Raw genomic sequence first — 16849 nt, 5'->3', positions numbered from 1 at the left:
CATAGTTTAAAAAGTATGTTTCAGATGCTCTTGAAGCTTGTTTTTATACGCTTCTTTTTTTAACTGTGGTGTCTGACTTTTTAAACAAGTTTATGTGTCTTGTCTCACTCCCCTGACCAAAAATGGGTTCATCTTAGCTTCTAAGCTTGTCTTTGGTCTCTTGGGATTTCAACTGATCTGTAGTTAGCTAATGATGTGAATTTCAAAATAAATTTATAGAAGAAAATATTATTAAAAAGAGGCCCGTAGGCTGCCTATTTAAAAAAAAAAAAAAAAGGCATAGACATAAAACCAAAGAAAAAAGGTTTAATCTTAATCTGAGATGTTCTTTCTTCTATCAGTATTATGGTGTATCTTGTTGCAGGAGAGATTTTGAAGTTTGCACTTCAGCTATGAGCTGTCTACAGGAAGTCTCATCTCAGTTACAAGACATAGAGTCCCTCTTTCATCCAAATGGGGAGGGCAGACAAGCTGCAAATCAGATGGCCCTAATCAAGAGCCTAAAGTATATACAAGAGGAAGTTAATAATGCATCTGCAGACTTCACAACTTGGAGGACACAGCTTCTTGCTTCCATGTCAGACCACAATGGTAAGGACGATCCCCAGCTGATTTTGTAATTTAGGTGAAGATGAAAGAATTCGTTGGTTTGGTTATTGTAGAAGATTGCTTATTTGTTGCTCCTTGCCACGTTCATCTGGATATCTAGAAACACTTAATGAAAGTCAAATTCAGAAAATACAGTCTAAATTTACATGGTGCAATGATGTTTTTCCCCTTTAGTCACTGTTGCTGTGACAGATCTTACATCATAGTAAGTCAAGATTAGTAAGGACATATTATTAAAACTATGTAGCAAAAACTGCATAGTGCTTGTTGTTTTCTTGCATAAAGGAAATATATGAACCAGTAATGAAATGTATTTCTATGTAAAACTGTCTGTGTTATGGTTCAAAAGGAAATAAAGAGTCCAATGAAGAGTTTGTGGAGCACTTCTCAGCACAAGTGGAAACTGTTATCCATGTTGTTCTGTATGCCATCCAGTGTTTGGTAGAGAGAAAACCAAAAGATGGAGAAGAGGAAGAAAAATCTCCAGAGGAAAACGGTAAGTTTGTTAACTTAGTCAAGGGAAGGTAAGAAGGTTTACACTCCACAAACCTAAAAATTCTGGAGCTATATGTCTACCAGAGGTGTCAAGGAAATCATCATTTTAATAGTTAACCATATTAACAGATAGGATGGATATTTCTAGATTGTTTAGTATGACACTCCAGAATGTCAGATTTTATTTCCATCTTTTTTCTTTTATTTTTCAATCAAAGAGGATGCAGCTTCATTTGACGTGATTAAAAAAGGACATTTAACTAAGCTTTTGGATGAAGATATCTCTGCTGATGTGGATTCCTTGCATGTGCAGAAAGTAATTTTAACAGTTTCAGAACTCATGAAGAGTCTGAAATCTTACGGGGAAGATTACACCTCAGATAAACATAAGGTAAATGGTTTTTCTCAGGAGCTCTTGGCTTAAGGGTCTCAGTAATTGGGAGTTGTCAACTTTGCTGATCAAACGTGCATTGCTTCTTATTGCCCAATACCTTAGAGCTAGAAGCATGAGAGAGATCGTAGCCAAATGTAGTTTTCTTTTGTAGTGCAAAAGCCAGATGTTCCTTTAGTAAGAAGGGAAAGTTTTCGTTTCTGAAATGTGAAAGCCGGAAAAGCTCTGGGAACTTTATAGCTCGTATTTAAATGTGCTTACTGATACTTCTGGTTTGAGCATCTGTTTTAAGAATCTATTGTCACCCTCTCTGAGGTGTATCTCAGTATGTATGTAACCATGTTTGACAGCTGGTCTTTGTTTTTTTAACTGCAGTTCTTCAACCAGTCCTGCTATTTGCTGGTGCGTCTGAAGCCCATGCTTTGCAAATACTCAGAGCTTATCCTGTTCTACCTCACTGTTTCACTGGCTTCTCACCGGAGTACTGGAAAATTGCTTTCTGTTCTAACTAGCATTTTTACAGAGCTTGCCCAAAAGGTAAGTTTTTAGAGATAACTGTATATATATTGTAAGCATATATTTAATTTATACACAAGTCTTGAAATATCAACTAAGTCTAACGATGTCTAAGTCTAAAACTACTACAGAATGACTTGAGTTTCTGTTTGCCTTTGTAGGGGTTTTGTCTGCCAAAAGAATTACTTGAAGATGAAGCTGGAGAGGGAGCAACACAGTTTCACGACTATGAGGAGGGTGGCATTGGAGATGGGGAAGGCAAGAAGGATGTGAGCGACAAAATAGAAAGTGAAGATCAGGCAAGTTTTTTGGTGGAGGGGGAAATAGGGAGGGGAGAGTAAGTAAAATTGAGACTAAATGAAATATATGCTAAGCTGTTTCCATTTACTTGCAAATATTTGTTTTGTTTCACTAGCATTTCTTTCTCGAGCAACATTCTTAACTGCTCCACGGTTAAGGAATAAACAGTAGTTTGTATTGGTTTTACATGTATGTCAATACTGGAGACTGGTTTGGGCATATTACTGAACATATTGTTGTAGGTCTGAGTGATTTTGGGGAGGAATGTGTAGAGTAATGGAAAAAAAATACAAAGCTTTAACTCATCTGTGACTTGATTGGAAACAATGACATGCTTGCTTGGAGAGACAGCAGACTTGCAGAAGCTGTACAGTGGGGTTAATATGAATTTACCTGGACCTTCAGGCTGAGAAGGTCTATTTAGAGTTACTGAAACATTCTGTGGTGGCTTTCTGTGAAGTCATGCTGAATTTAGAATGCTGATAAGGGGCACAAGATGGTTGACCTGTCTGGCTCCAAGCTGAACTTTAGAGGCTTAATTCACTTTGCACATATTATGCTTTACTTTTAAGACTAGTAATTTCATACAAGAAATGAAGAGCTGGCTCTAAAATGACCAGAATGTAGTTCAGATAACCTAACACGAGGTTATAGTTAGTCAGAACCCCTTAAAAATATCAACTGATAGCTTAATGATATAGCTCCTTCTCTTGAACAGATGGGTTGAAGTAAAAATTATCCTAGCTTTAATGAACACACAAAAAAAATAATACTTGAGATCCATGTTAAGAAACAATGGGATGCATTAGATGCTTTAAGTAAAGAAACATGAAATTGCTTTTAGTCTCCCATTTAGGTTGGCTTTTATGTTTGTATATCAACTTAAAAACATTGTTGTGGTGCTTTAAGATTTAATATATAGGCAAGGTCTGGTGTAACTTCTGGTTTTACCAACAATTCAGATAGAAGACTCTTTTCAAAAGGACAAGGAGAAGGAAAAAGAGGATCAAGATTCTAAGCCAGACATTGAAGGAGAAGACAATGCAATTGAAATGTCAGAGGACTTTGAAGGAAAAATGCATGATGGAGAACAGGAGAAAAAAGGTTTGGTTCTTACACAAAGGCAAACTTATAAGAAATGTAATAGATGAATCCAATAATGGTTGATACTTTCATATATTGAAGCATATGCTGAAAAAGTCAGTGTTCAACAAAAAAGAGTAGTGTCATTTGTATATGAATCCTAAGACGTTTACAAATTAAATATTTTCTCTCCTCTGTTACTCTGGTGGTTTTGGATCAAAGGGAGTTGGTTCCTTCTTCCTGTTGTAAGGTGACCCATAGATACATTTAAAAAAAAAAAAAAAATAGTTACTGACTTTGTGGAGCTGTTCACTTACAAAAGAATGTGGCTGTAGTTAACTTAAAAATGTGACTAAGAAAACTATTACTAACTTACAAGCAGTCGAAAAAAAAAAACACAACTTTGCCAAATGCTATTTTTCAACTTGCTATTCACGCAAGTTTTATCACTTTAGAAGGTAACACTTGGAATATCTGAAATTAATGTGACTTACAAACTACAGTAGCATCAACCTACTCAAAAAATTCTTGACCAAGTGCCAAGAATAAGGTCATTAGCAAAGAACAGACATTATAAAACTAATAGAATGGATCTTTCCTCTCCCAGTAATGCCAAACATTTGGAAAATGGAGGAGGGAGAAGATAAGGATTGCAGAGATGAAATCATTCATATTTAACACCTGACACTTGTTAGTTTAAGGGAGAGACTGGTGGTGTCTGTCTGTCCAAAAGAGCACCCCGAACTGTGTAACTAGGCCCCTGCTCTTCTGGGTGTTGGTGCATGTGTTTTTTTCTGCATGGCTTAATGTATAGGTTGATGAATTTAAGGTGTTAAGTGTGGCTGTTAGCTTTATCTTCTCTGAACTGAGACACATTCTGAACTGTGCACAGAAAATGATGAAAAATCTGATGAGGAGGAAGAGGAGGAGCTGGATAAGCAAATGGGAAATCTTGATAATGCTGAAGCTGATGAGAAGCTGGATGAGAGGCTCTGGGGAGATGAAGATGATGATGATGATGATGATGCCAGTAGTAAAACAGAAGAAACTGGACCAGGAATGGATGAGGTAAAGAGAAAAGGGAGAAGAATAACAACAAAGGAATTAAACTCTTGAGATGACAAACTAGGAACGTACTCCCTTACATACCTGACTCTTTGGTCTTGGAAGGGCATAATTTGAGGATATCCTAAATTATTTAGTGTTTAGTGTCTTTTTTCTTGTAGGAGTTGTCTTGTTATTCAGACTTTGAGAAGCAGGTAGCATAATGAGTTTCTTCTGGATTTGTTGGTTGACAGGAGGATTCTGAACTTGTTGCAAAAGATGACAATTTGGGTACAGGAACCAAAGATAATAAAAAACAGCCTCCCAAGGATGAAGAAAAAGAGGATCAAACAGAGGATAACGAAAATAAAGAGAAAATCCATGAACAAATTGATGAGGTAAAAATGACTACTTAGAATGTCTTGCTGATGAACTGTATTCTGTTGCTCATGTCATGCATTCCTGAGAATTCGAAATGTTTTTTATGTAACAGTGAAGACACTTAATACATTCAGAAAAGTTGGTTCATTTTGGAGTAAAAAAAAATAAAAAATTAATTATATATTTTCAGATGGATAACTCAAAAGAATTTTTGTTTGAACTAGTCAGAATGTGTAATGGCTTTTAAGAAAGGCTTTACACTGAACTGATATTTTGATGGACAAAGCTAGAAAGTCCTTGTTCTGTTGTGTGTAGCGACAGAAGCATGTGAAGTGAGTGGGACTCATCCCAAACATCTGACTGTAGTATGTCTGAAGATTCTCCATAGTGTGCAAGAGTGCATTTTCCATGTGCAAGAGTGTAGATTTTGTTCAGAGTCTTTCATCTAGGAAAATACTATGAACACATGATGCTGTTTTGAAGAAGAACCAGTATATGTAGATGCAGTTGCAAAAATTAGTCTTTTCTGCTATTTATACGTGTGGATGTGTATCATCGAAATTTCATTTTTAATTGATCAAAATGTAATACTGTATTTGGTATTTTTGTGTACTAAAGAATTCACTTGTGGCTTATTTCTCATCTTTGCCTTTCCTCTCACTTACCATGTACCTGTTGTTTTTTTTTTTCTCATCCTTTTGGTTACAGCGTGAGTATGACGAGAATGAAGTAGATCCTTATCATGGCCAGCAAGAAAAGCAGCCTGAAGTTGAACCTTTGGACCTTCCTGATGACTTGAACCTGGAGAATGATGAGAAGAGTGATGATGAGGAGAAAGAAGGTGAAGGTACAGCTGAAAATCTCTACAGATTCCCAGATGAAAGCCAAGTGGAAATAATGGAGGAAGAGTCAGATAATGAGCTTTTCTTCTCTATAAAGAGAAGTGATGGTGGTAGAATTCTATATAACAAGAAACTGCAATTTCAGCTCCACATATCAAAATATCAGGCTAGAAATCAACATTACAGCATTTTTCTTTACTTGTCTTCAGTGCACGCTGTGGAGCATATTTTCAGATGTTAGCCAAGTGATACATCCTAACTTATTCTAGAAGCTCCTTGTTTCTTCGGTTGTTTTTGGTTTTGTTTTTTTCCTGATACTTAGAAGAATTTGCACTTAAAATCAACTGACCATCAAATATGTTAGATTAAAATGTGTTGTCAGCTACAAACTAATTGCGACACTTAAATTACCTGCTATAGAAAACCATAGATTACAGAATTCTCAGTATTTTTTCTGTAAGATTTTTCTGTTAGGTTGCGTAGGTTTGTTCTGTTTATATCATTAGTATTCACTGTCTCTGTATTTCCCTGAAAGCTTTTTATATGTTTCTGACTTTTTAATGCAGAAGAAGAGAATACTTTTGAAATAGATGACAAACCTGCTGACTTAAATGAGGCAGAGAATACAGAAGATCAGAATGAAGAGGATGCCGGTGAAGCAGAAAAAGAAGGAGATCAAAATGCAGAACCTGCTGAAGAAGGCATTTCTGAAGATAAAGAGGAAAAGGAAGATGAAGAAGAGAAAGATGCTGATGATCAGGAAGGAAATACTGAGAACACTGAGGAAGCAGAAGAGGAAGAGTCGCAACCACCTGATGAGGAAAAAAATGAATCTGCTGAAGAGGAGAAAGAGAAGGGAATCCCTGCTGGTGACCAAGGCCTTCAACCTCAGGTACAGAGTAATAAATAAAAGCCTGTATTTTTTTTTCCCTGAGACTTCATTGTCCTCTGTTATTTGAGACAAACTTGATATTGCAGTGGGATGTTAGTAAGAATTTTTATGAAGGCGGCAGATCTGCTTACTATTTATCTGGTGTATTTCTACCTGTATTCCAGTTACTTCCTCGGCCTTCTGCTTCCCCATGCTTTTTAGAATGTTAAAATAAACTGATCTTATTTCAGGCAGAGGAGGACAAAGATAATCCAGAGACAGATGAGCAGATTCCCGAGTCTGAGGAAAGAATGGAGCACGAAACACAAGGGCAGACTGGGCAAGAAAACCTGCAGAGTGACAGTGCTGTAGAACTAGCTGGGGAGGCTTCAGAAAAAGACCAATCTAAAGAGGTAAGCTATGTGGAAGTGTCTGATTAGGAAATGCTCGACCTGTATGTTTTTAAGCTACAATCAAAGAACTGCTGCCATATTTTAAGAAGTGTCTAAGGTGCAATTTTAGAACAGCGTTTAGAAATTCACCTAAAAAATGAAGATATCTTCCTAGCAGTGAAGTGTGTAGTAGGTTTAGGCTAATTCTTGGTCTGCCAGTATTTGCAGTTCTTGAGCCATTCTTCACTAGCACGAGAAGGCTGCACAGCAATTCAATTTAATTTCTAAAATTTGACTACAATGGTTGCTAAATACCTTTTCAGTTACAGTTTCAATTTTTTTGTGTGTGCCTCAGGAATATGGAAGTGGAGCTGCAAGTGCAAATCAATCAGAAGGTCATGAATCCACACGTATGGCCCGGATGGCTTCTGAAAAGCAAAGCAGAAAGAATACACAGGTTCATCTTGTTCTTTTTTTAATAATTTTCGCATTTTTTCCTTTTTTTTTTTTTTTTTTTTTTTTTTTTTTTTTTTTTTTTTTAAGTTTTGTACCTAATTTGAATGACTTGATATTAACCAGCAAATACTCAGGTCTGTTTCTCTTTGTTAGAACTCATGTTCTAATCTGTGTTTGTCTGCACCTCACCTGAAGTTCATGGTGGTTGTTTGTTTTTTTTCAGAGTTTCAAGAGAAAACCTGGTCAGGCAGACAATGAGCGCTCCATGGGAGATCACAATGAACATATCCACAAGCGACTGAGAACCATAGAGTCCAGCAGTGAAGCAAAGCAGAATACAACTCAACCTAAACAAAACGTGGAAGAAGCTGATGCGTTTGAACATATTAAAGAAGGCTCTGAATGCTATGATGCACAGACCTATGGTACGGTGATATTTCTGAGTGTAAAGAGTTGTCATTCTAGAATCAAATCCCAAAGTTCCTATTTGCTGTAGTTTTTTGGGTGTTTTTTTTTTTTTGGTGGTCACATTTAACATTCTTGCTTTGCAAGGCATAACACTATTTCGTTACAATGAATGCTGTCGTTGGTAATCAGGTACAGGCTGATGATAACGTTTGAAAATAGTGCATTCACTCATAAAATGGGATTTTAGTGTGTTAAACCTATTTAAAATATTTTCTCTCGTTTTATTCATCTCATTTCATTTATTTTGAGGCCCACATTGTTACCACATGTTCAAAATACATAGATTAATGCAACAGGTTCTTTATTCTGTATCAAATGAAGTGGTGACTCTTCAAAAGTATTCCTCTAAACTGACCTTAAATTGTTTTTTATTAAAGTAATGTCTTATTCTTCAGATTTTCAGAGCAATAGCTCATTGACACAACATGGCACAGCACGGTGAAAGATAAATGTTTTGAGACAATAGCTCAGCTCTGTTGTGCAGTTCAGTAAAACTTAAATGCAGTGGCTTTTCTTTGTCACTCTCCTTTTTCCTTCCTCTCCCTCCTTAATGAGTCTTGTTGCCTTTGTATAGATGTGGCTAGCAAGGAGCAGGAGAAACCTATAATGCCTCTAAACGAAAACGAAGAGGGAGATTCTGAAGATGCAGCTATGGAAACAGAAATGCAGAACGATGAGGATCTCACAGCAGTAGACACAGAGGAGCTGAAGCCAGAAATGAAGTCTACTGCCTCTAAAAATCCTGGTATGTTAACTTAAAACCATTATAAACACAAGTGTTAATGTCTATACATGTATGTAGGTATTTACATTTGCATGTAGTGGATACATTCTATAAGATTAAAACATCAATTGGTTTTTCTGCAACAGTATTTTTACTCTGGTCTGGTAACCAGCATTAGCCTTTTTTCTAAATTGGTTGAGTGACAGAGTGGTTTGCTGCTTTCTTTCTAGTTAAAGGTCTCTAATCTTTATGAACTTCTTTGAAGAAGTGAAAACCAAGCATTTTTCCGCAGTCTTAAACACAATTAATGGGCATATAACAATAGATTGCAGTGACACCAGCATCAGCACCATGTAAATCAACTTTTTTTATTTGTAACTTTGGATAAAACATCAGAAAATTGAGGACTGAACAGTATCAGGTGACATAGCACTGTAGTGTCATTGTCTCACTACTTTCTTTCATAAATAGAAAATGAAATAAAAGTGACTGCCTCACACAAGTTTAATTTTGGTGCATTTAAGTAAATGATGCTGCAGCCTGGAAGTTCGGATTGTTTTCATACCAAACAACACAAAAGCTGGCTGGAGATAGAAAATGAGTTTTACCAGCCTGAATTTGCCTTTTCCTCTCCTACTCTCTTCAGGTTTAATCTCTTCACTTAAATGTAATAAGAAATTTATGGTACAGGCATACATGCAAGCAGTTTATTTTTCTTTTCCATGTAATTCTTGCTTTGTTCTTAGAATAATTCTTTAAAAATTAAAAAAAAAAAAATAGTTGTTGAATAGTATAGTATAAACAAGAATAAAAGAAAACCTTCAGTCTGGTCCTTTATTTGTAAATTGAATTCTGATTTAGAGGAAAATTTTCCATTACTGAAGTAGAGAGTAAAAAATGAGATAAGAAAAGATTGTTTTCTTTTAAATGATCACTTTGTGAATGTTCTCAATTTTTTTCTTCTTGTCACTTGCTCAGAGAGGCTGTGTAGGTTGAAAAATGTACGTCACTAATGGAATTTTCAAGCATTAAAGATGTGTTCACTAGCACTTGGTTTGTTTTGCAAAATGGTTTATGTTCTTTGAGTTGCAAGGTCTTGTATTCACTCTGTTCCTCTGTCTTAATATTTGTGCACTTCTCTTAAAAAAAAAATAATGCCTGAGCATTATGAAACATTGTGAGAGACTTTGAAAAGAGTCGAGATGCAATACCAATTGCTGTATTGTGTGATCCACAATTTTGTGATTGTAGGACCAGGTGAAGTGGAGCCAGAGATCCAGAATTTTGACTCTGAAGATGCCAGTGACTCTACAACAGAAAAGTTACCAAAAGCAGCTGAAGAAAAGCCAGAGAGAAGCAAGGACTCTACCATACATACAGCCCATCAGTTTTTGACGGATACTTCCCAGGTATGATACTTAATGCATCTTCTTACCAGTACAGGAACTGTCTGTTTTCATTGACCTGAGTTAATGACACTCTGTGAATGCCGAAGTTTAGAATTGCATTGATTCAGATAACTCAGCAGCGTGCTTTTCTTTAATAGCAAATGAAAAGTAACACAATACCAACTGTTGTATATGCAGCTGAATGATGCATTTAAAATGGAAATTCTTCCACATTCTTAGTAGCAAGATCCAATCCTCACTCCTAAAAAAGAAACCTTTTGTTTGTAACTGTCGAGAACTGTTTTGCCCAGCTGAATCTCCTGATAAAATGTTTGAGTGGAGCAGAAAGCAATAGGGGAGGGTGTGTGACCTTAAGATAAAAAAGGGTTCAGAATGATGAGACAGCTATGTGTCAGTGAAATTGACACATAAATACCTAAAACACCTAAAATACCACTTTGGAGAAAAAATTACCTTCAGTTTCATCATTGCAACACACTGCTTCCTTAAAGCTAATTGCAAACATTCTGGAACACTTGTGAGCCTTATATGAGCTTTGCAATTAAAAAATATACTGTTACAGCCTAGATCATCTTCCTAGATCTTTGTACAGCACAGTTTTCCAATTGATATTGGTAGCTGTAAAAAGTGCATTTTATCATAGGGTTATGGCATAGAAGCCATAGGTGGTGCATACCCAGTTGATGAAGAATTAATACTTCTAGTGTCTGTTTTTTAGAAGTACAGAACGTCCACTCGTAATAGTGTGCCCAGAGTATGTACTTTGAGGGAAGCATCTTACTGTTTCTACACACGCCATAGAAAGGTGTTCCTATATGCATTGTGTGTCGGCTAGACCTGATATTTCTACCTTAGTGCTAAATGTGAAATGATAGCCCTTTGGGAAGAGGCTGCTGAAGTGTGTTCTGCTTCTGTCAGAATAGATAGGTGCTGCAGTTGATATGCATAACCTCAAACAGGAGGGGGAGCTGTTGCAGCATCACTTCAAGAGTAAAGGAGAAACTTTGCTGGGGAGAAGTGCAAATCTCATCTTCCAGCAGGTGAGGGAGAGGGAAGAAGCCCCCCTGTACATACATTCTTCCTCCCTTCCTCAAACCTGCAGTAGGTGACAAGTGGGATTGTTGCTGCTTCTGAAGGATTTAAGTTATTGATATTGTTGAATTTGCATTCACAGGCTTATTTTTCTTAACCCAGTAAACCTGTGGGTTATGCAGACCATACATGTCTGCTTGTCTAAGTTATGGTTTTAAAAGTAAGGAACAGAAGTCGCTGAAATAACAAAAAAAGTTAAAGAAATGTAATACAGCTTAGGTACCATTCAACAGAGTGGTTTATCAAACAGTAAGTGCTGGCATGTGAAGAGGAAGGTGTCATTCAATCCTTTTGAAGTGGTTTGAATGATGATTTTTTTAAAAATGTAATTAACTGAAGAATATTTTATTTTGGAAGATAACAGCCATGTAATATTAGTTTGATCTCCATTATACTGACACTAGATCTGGTGTTTGGCAGGATAGTTCATTCAAATTGTCTTGTGGTTCTGTACTTGATTATTTTCATTGTCTGTATAGAAGTGCCTAGCTTTGTTTATAGGTAGGTATTTGGGGGGGGGGGGGTATTTGTACTTCATGTACATGGAAGCTAACAAAAAAAAGAGATTTAAAATGAAATCTTCAAATCTTTCAGGTGTTTTTGTGTCTAAAGGAATAAGAACAGTGCCCTTTTCCTGTTCTATAGTTTGCTGAGGTTTGGGGACTGGCAGATATATGAACTTATTTTACTGTCTCATAAATCTTGTAACTACACTTCTAGCACATCGTTAGAGATCCTGAAGAGCTGAGAAAGGAACTTGAAAGGCAGTTGGAAGCTTGGCAAACACAGCAGCCTGGAACTCCAGAGGAGGTTAGTGACCTCATTTTAGTGTCGACTCTGTCTTAAGAACCCTACAATTCATTATTTTATATTGTTTTACTGCTGAAGTGTTGAGGAAGTCAAGCAGGCTGGAATCTAAACATTCAAAATGGTGTGATTTAAATGCTGGGTTTTGTTATGTTTAACTTAGCTAATAAAACAAACAAAACAACAGTGTTCTTAAAGCAGGGTCATGTTTCAGATCTTTTTTTGAACGTGCTATCTGCAGAAAGTTACTCTGTTGATAACTTCTGAAACTTACATCATTAAAAACATTTTTCTTGGCCCTGCCAAGCTCCTTCCATTTTGAATTATCACCTGTAGTTAAGTGCTGGATGCAGCTTTCACAAAATTATGATTAACACGAGCTGCCTTCTTCAGTTGCAGTGGTGGAGTTTGAGTAAGAGAACCGGAATCTGGTGGTAGATACTTGCTCTGACTGTCCTAGTCATGAATAATAAGCCATGTTTGGGAGTCATTCCTGAATGAAATTGCCAGTGTAAAGACTTCATCATTTTGCTGAATTATAATTAATGTTATTTGTGAGGGCTGAGAGAGAACCTTTATTGTAGAATCACTTAGGTAGGAAAAGACCCATTCATCCCTCCAGCCATCATGTAACGGTACCAAGTCTACCACTAAAGCATGTCCCCAAGCACCCCATGCCCATGGCTTGCCTTCATGCACTGTGAACTACCAGATGGTAGCCACTGCAAGATTTTCCTGTATCAGCAGCAATGCCCAAGTTCCTAGAGGAACAGTCCTCGTGCATTGCGGTTTTGTAGCAGCAGGGAACGTTCTTATTCGAAAGCAAATTGTTGTCCTTACGTTTGTAGACCCCTGTATAGTTTCAGCTGATGCTACCTCCTCCTTGGTACACAGAGGTTTGTTTTTCTTTCAGGCGGTGCTTCCCAACTTTTTACATAATTCACTTTTTATTTTTTTCTGTGATGTACGATGTTGTAGGAGAAGGAGGCAGCCCAGTTGTGGCAGAGGTATTTAGTACTGACAGCTCCTCTGTCACAGCAGCTTTGTGAACAGCTACGGCTCATACTGGAACCCACACAGGCAGCCAAGCTGAAGTAAGTTGGGACTTTTGTGAAGTTTTTTTAAACGCCTTTTTGGGGGGTATTTTGTATCTCTACAGTTAAAGTTCTTATTTTAGCAATTATTCCTCTTTGCAAATGCCTTAATTTTACTTCTGTATCGGAACTTCAGGTTATTTTATGAAACACAAATGTGATGTAGTGGTAAGTACTTATCCTGAGGATACTGCCTCCTATATTTTTTTTTCTTCTGTGCAGCTGCTGATCAAACCAACTTCAACCTGTGAAATGCTGTTGAGTCACAGACATTGTTAAATGTCAGAATGTAAATTGTATTGTTGCAAAGTGGAGGGGTCTAAATGCAACGTCTTCCATTTTAGGTACCTAGGTTTAAGAACTTTTAAGAGCACAGAACATCAATCTTGTATTAGAAATACGGGCATTTTATTTTGTTTTGTTTTGTTTTTATTTATACCTAAATACAGATTCAGAAATAGTAATTCTTATTTGCTTATTTTACTTAATTTCCTAAAATATTGTAAGTATTTTGCTACATATGCTGCATATGTCAGGATCTCTGGAATGAGGTATTTATTGATAAGCTCTGTAACTATATTTTTCTTTCTTAACTTTCAGAGGAGACTACAGAACAGGGAAAAGATTGAACATGCGCAAAGTGATCCCCTATATTGCCAGCCAGTTCCGGAAGGATAAGATCTGGTTGCGAAGGACCAAGCCCAGTAAACGACAGTACCAGATTTGCTTGGCGATTGATGATTCCTCTAGTATGATAGACAATCACTCTAAACAGGTAAAAACAAACAGATAAACAACAAAAAACACTTTGGAAGGACTATAAAGAGACTATCCCTGGCTGATGCATATGTCAGCAGCTCACCTATTTCATGCAGAAGTGGTGGCTGTTGGAAAGCTGGCTGGTGGTTCTAGGGCAGTTATTTGTCTGATCCATGGGCTCGAATTCTTGTGACTTCATGCCTAAGAGACTTGTTGCTAAAAGGTCAGTGAAATTTAACTGAAAGGAGAAGATAATAAACTCATTAGACAGAGGTCTGCATATCCACTGGGAAATTATTTTTGTAGTTTTCTTAGTTGTCTTAGCTATATAGTTTGGGGGGGGGGGTTAAATATTAGTTCATTATAGCTCTCATGTAGGTCTTCATGAAAAATGCATGTTTCCTCCAAAATAGTTACTTCAGTCTTTATTTCCCTAGCCTGTCCAAAGTGGTCTAAATCTAATCTGCTGTCTAAATCAGTCAGCAGAAGTCTTCAAGTAGAACTAGTGTATTTTTATGTCAATGACTATCTCACATAAATATAACAGGAAAAAAGATAAGCAGCCCCTTCACTTGTTTTACTAGATACTGAAAAATAGTTTCAGTAACATTTTTTGTATTGAATACTGAACTGAGAAAAACTTGCAGTACCCTATTTTTCATTTAACTTCCTTCTTTCACAGCTTGCGTATGAATCCCTGGCAGTTATTGGGAATGCACTGACTCTTCTAGAAGTGGGACAAATTGCTGTGTATAGGTGAGTTTCTTTAAAATATAGACACTTCTCTTTAAGATTTTTTAGAGCAGAATGCAAGTACTGGTTTCACACTATAACTTTTTTCTCTAAAGCTTTGGAGAGACTGTTCAGCTGCTGCACCCCTTCCACGAACAGTTCAGTGACCAGTCGGGGACACGGATATTGCGCCTTTGCAAATTTCAGCAGAAGAAAACAAAAATAGCTCAGGTACGCAAGAATGCCTCCAGGACACCAGGTTTGCAAATTCTCTCCAGGCCAAGACATCAGCAGCTTGGTGGTTTCATGATTGCTTTAACCTGTACCGGTTGTTGATATTTAAGTGTGTAATAACTCATTAGGTAACGAGTTATCACATGATCTTGTGAAAGTAGATTTTTTTCTCACTCATATTTCTGATTTATGTCACCTTCATCTTTCTCTGTGCCAGGTCACAAACATTTCTGGGTATAAGCTCTCAGTCTTACTCTTGTCTGTGCCGCAGTGACAAACCACCTAAGTTTCTGGGAGCTTGAAGATTTATGTCTTGGATTCCAGGAAGAACAACAGCTTTGTTTGTCAGCCTGTATGTTTGTCAGACTTGGCTGCTTCCTGAAGAAAATAACTTTCTGTAGTATTACTTCCTGGATTTCTGCAAAGTTTTCTGCTTTTAGGAAGGTTTTTGTACTCTTACCTTTCCAAATTTGAAGATGATGTTCTGTTAATACTAAATGAAAAAGTAGAGACCAAAATAGCTCAAATGTAATCTTAGAAATAGCAAAATTGGGAGTATTTGACAGCTGATGTCTTATTAATGGAGAATATGTGGCTAGATAAGTTTGTTTCAAGTCAAAGTCAAAGAAGTCCAGCCTAGAAATAGGGTGTATTTTTTTTAATGATGTCATTAATCACTTAAGCAGTTTACTGAAGTTTTGATGGCCTTATTAGCAATGAAAATTTTTAAATCCAGATCGAAGGATTTTCTAAAGATTCTCTAATTCAAAAGCATGTACTGAATTCAAACAGGAGTTAATGCAAGAAAATGCCAAGGAATGCATCTGTGTAGGTGGTCAAGCTAAACTATCTCGGCATTTGAAATACAGCAATGTGTTATTTAAAATGTTATCATTCCTATGTTTAGTATTTTATAAGGTAACTTTTATCTTATGTTTCTTCTGCAGTTTCTAGAATCATCGTCGAATATGTTTGCTGCAGCACAGCAGCTGTCTCAAAATGTTAATCCAGGTGAGTGTTTTTATTAGTATGTTTGCTGCTGAGGCAGCACAATGTCCCAGAGTCACTACAGCCCTAGAGTAATACCTTGGCAGAAAGACTGGGATGACACAGAGATGTCACTTGCCTTAGGGCTGCTTTGGGTTTTGCTTTGTCAAAAGGAATGTTTGGTTAAAGTTTAGCTCAGACCCCAGAAGACGCCTACCTCATATCAGTCAGTAGTTCACTGAAATTTTGTTTAAAACTTTTTAAAAAGGTGTGCTTTGCCGTACCCTGTTGGGTCATGTTTCCAGATCATGTTTAAGCCCTAGACAGTGCTTGCTTTCTGGCATCATCCAGCCTCCTAGCAGCCTGAAATCCCTCGACATTTCGGGTCTTGACCTCAGCACTTTCTGTGAGCAAGAGCTTGACTCCCATAGGTACCCAGAAGCGTGCTTCTGAGGAGGGTACGGGTTTGCCTCCTTCACGTCTTTCAGTGTGATGCAGACTTTGGTCATGAGCTGCTTGAGTTTCCAGGAGAAGCTGGGAGGCTTCTTACCTCATGCCTGACCCACAGTTAGAGTAGTTACCACTTTATGGCTGACCCACAATTAGCCTAAGAGACTGCCTTGTGCTCGTTAGAAGCTTATCATGGTGACACCCATATTTTCAAAAGTTTTTTTGTTAAAGTACTCCAAGAAGTGGGCAGTCTAGGATTTATAATCCGTGGCTGCTGGGATATTCTGAGTGGGGGCAGCATCCTGTCCTGGGGAGTTAGGTCAGAGTGCAGCAGTAAGCCCCAGAATCAGGGAGCTAGCAGGAGAAAAGGCAGTGGAATATATCATCCCTCTTTGTAAAAAGAGCAAGCACTGTCTGCAGAAAAGGAGGAATGTTCTGCATCTCTCCCTAGATATTATGCTTAGGGGGATGAGAGGGAGGGGCTGTGACTAGTTACTGTAATTTCCATTGTCATTAAAAGATAGTAGGCATATAACTTAGGTAGAATACCTCTTTAGAGGGATATATCTCTGGCTCCAGAGGCAAAGTGAGCAAGTAAAATGTCTCTAGCAAAATGATTAGTGCTGAGGAACCCAGCATTTGTGCTGGGTATGTGTCAGGGGGGTTACTTCAGACTAGCTCATGTGGTCCCAAGTCCTGAATGCCTGGTAGTG

The 16849-nt window shown here is 37.4% G+C and overlaps 1 protein-coding gene across 4 annotated transcripts in view; it reads left to right on the top strand.

Moving 5' to 3' along the window:
- Positions 1-16849, top strand: part of MDN1 (midasin AAA ATPase 1) — a 93973-nt gene that overhangs the window by 73875 nt on the left and 3249 nt on the right. For 2 of the 4 annotated variants that reach the window (XM_084514365.1, XM_084514364.1), the window contains exons 80-100: positions 365-591; positions 959-1105; positions 1323-1495; positions 1871-2032; positions 2173-2310; positions 3274-3415; positions 4287-4462; positions 4693-4836; positions 5528-5660; positions 6228-6553; positions 6784-6945; positions 7280-7381; positions 7604-7805; positions 8423-8593; positions 9824-9981; positions 11794-11883; positions 12859-12974; positions 13575-13749; positions 14416-14489; positions 14582-14696; positions 15647-15710. In XM_084514365.1, coding sequence (XP_084370491.1) covers positions 365-591; positions 959-1105; positions 1323-1495; positions 1871-2032; positions 2173-2310; positions 3274-3415; positions 4287-4462; positions 4693-4836; positions 5528-5660; positions 6228-6553; positions 6784-6945; positions 7280-7381; positions 7604-7805; positions 8423-8593; positions 9824-9981; positions 11794-11883; positions 12859-12974; positions 13575-13749; positions 14416-14489; positions 14582-14696; positions 15647-15710 — 3197 coding nt within the window. Of the gene's footprint in view, positions 1-364; positions 592-958; positions 1106-1322; positions 1496-1870; positions 2033-2172; positions 2311-3273; positions 3416-4286; positions 4463-4692; positions 4837-5527; positions 5667-6227; positions 6554-6783; positions 6946-7279; positions 7382-7603; positions 7806-8422; positions 8594-9823; positions 9982-11793; positions 11884-12858; positions 12975-13574; positions 13750-14415; positions 14490-14581; positions 14697-15646; positions 15711-16849 lie in introns of all 4 variants that reach the window. The other 2 variants (XM_084514363.1, XM_084514362.1) reach the window with 1 other exon arrangement.

This window comes from Aythya ferina, assembly GCF_964211825.1.
Source record: "Aythya ferina genome assembly, chromosome: 3".
Lineage (NCBI taxonomy): Eukaryota > Metazoa > Chordata > Aves > Anseriformes > Anatidae > Aythya > Aythya ferina.
Note: the sequence above shows the minus strand (reverse complement) of the source record. Positions and strands in the feature narration are given on the sequence as shown.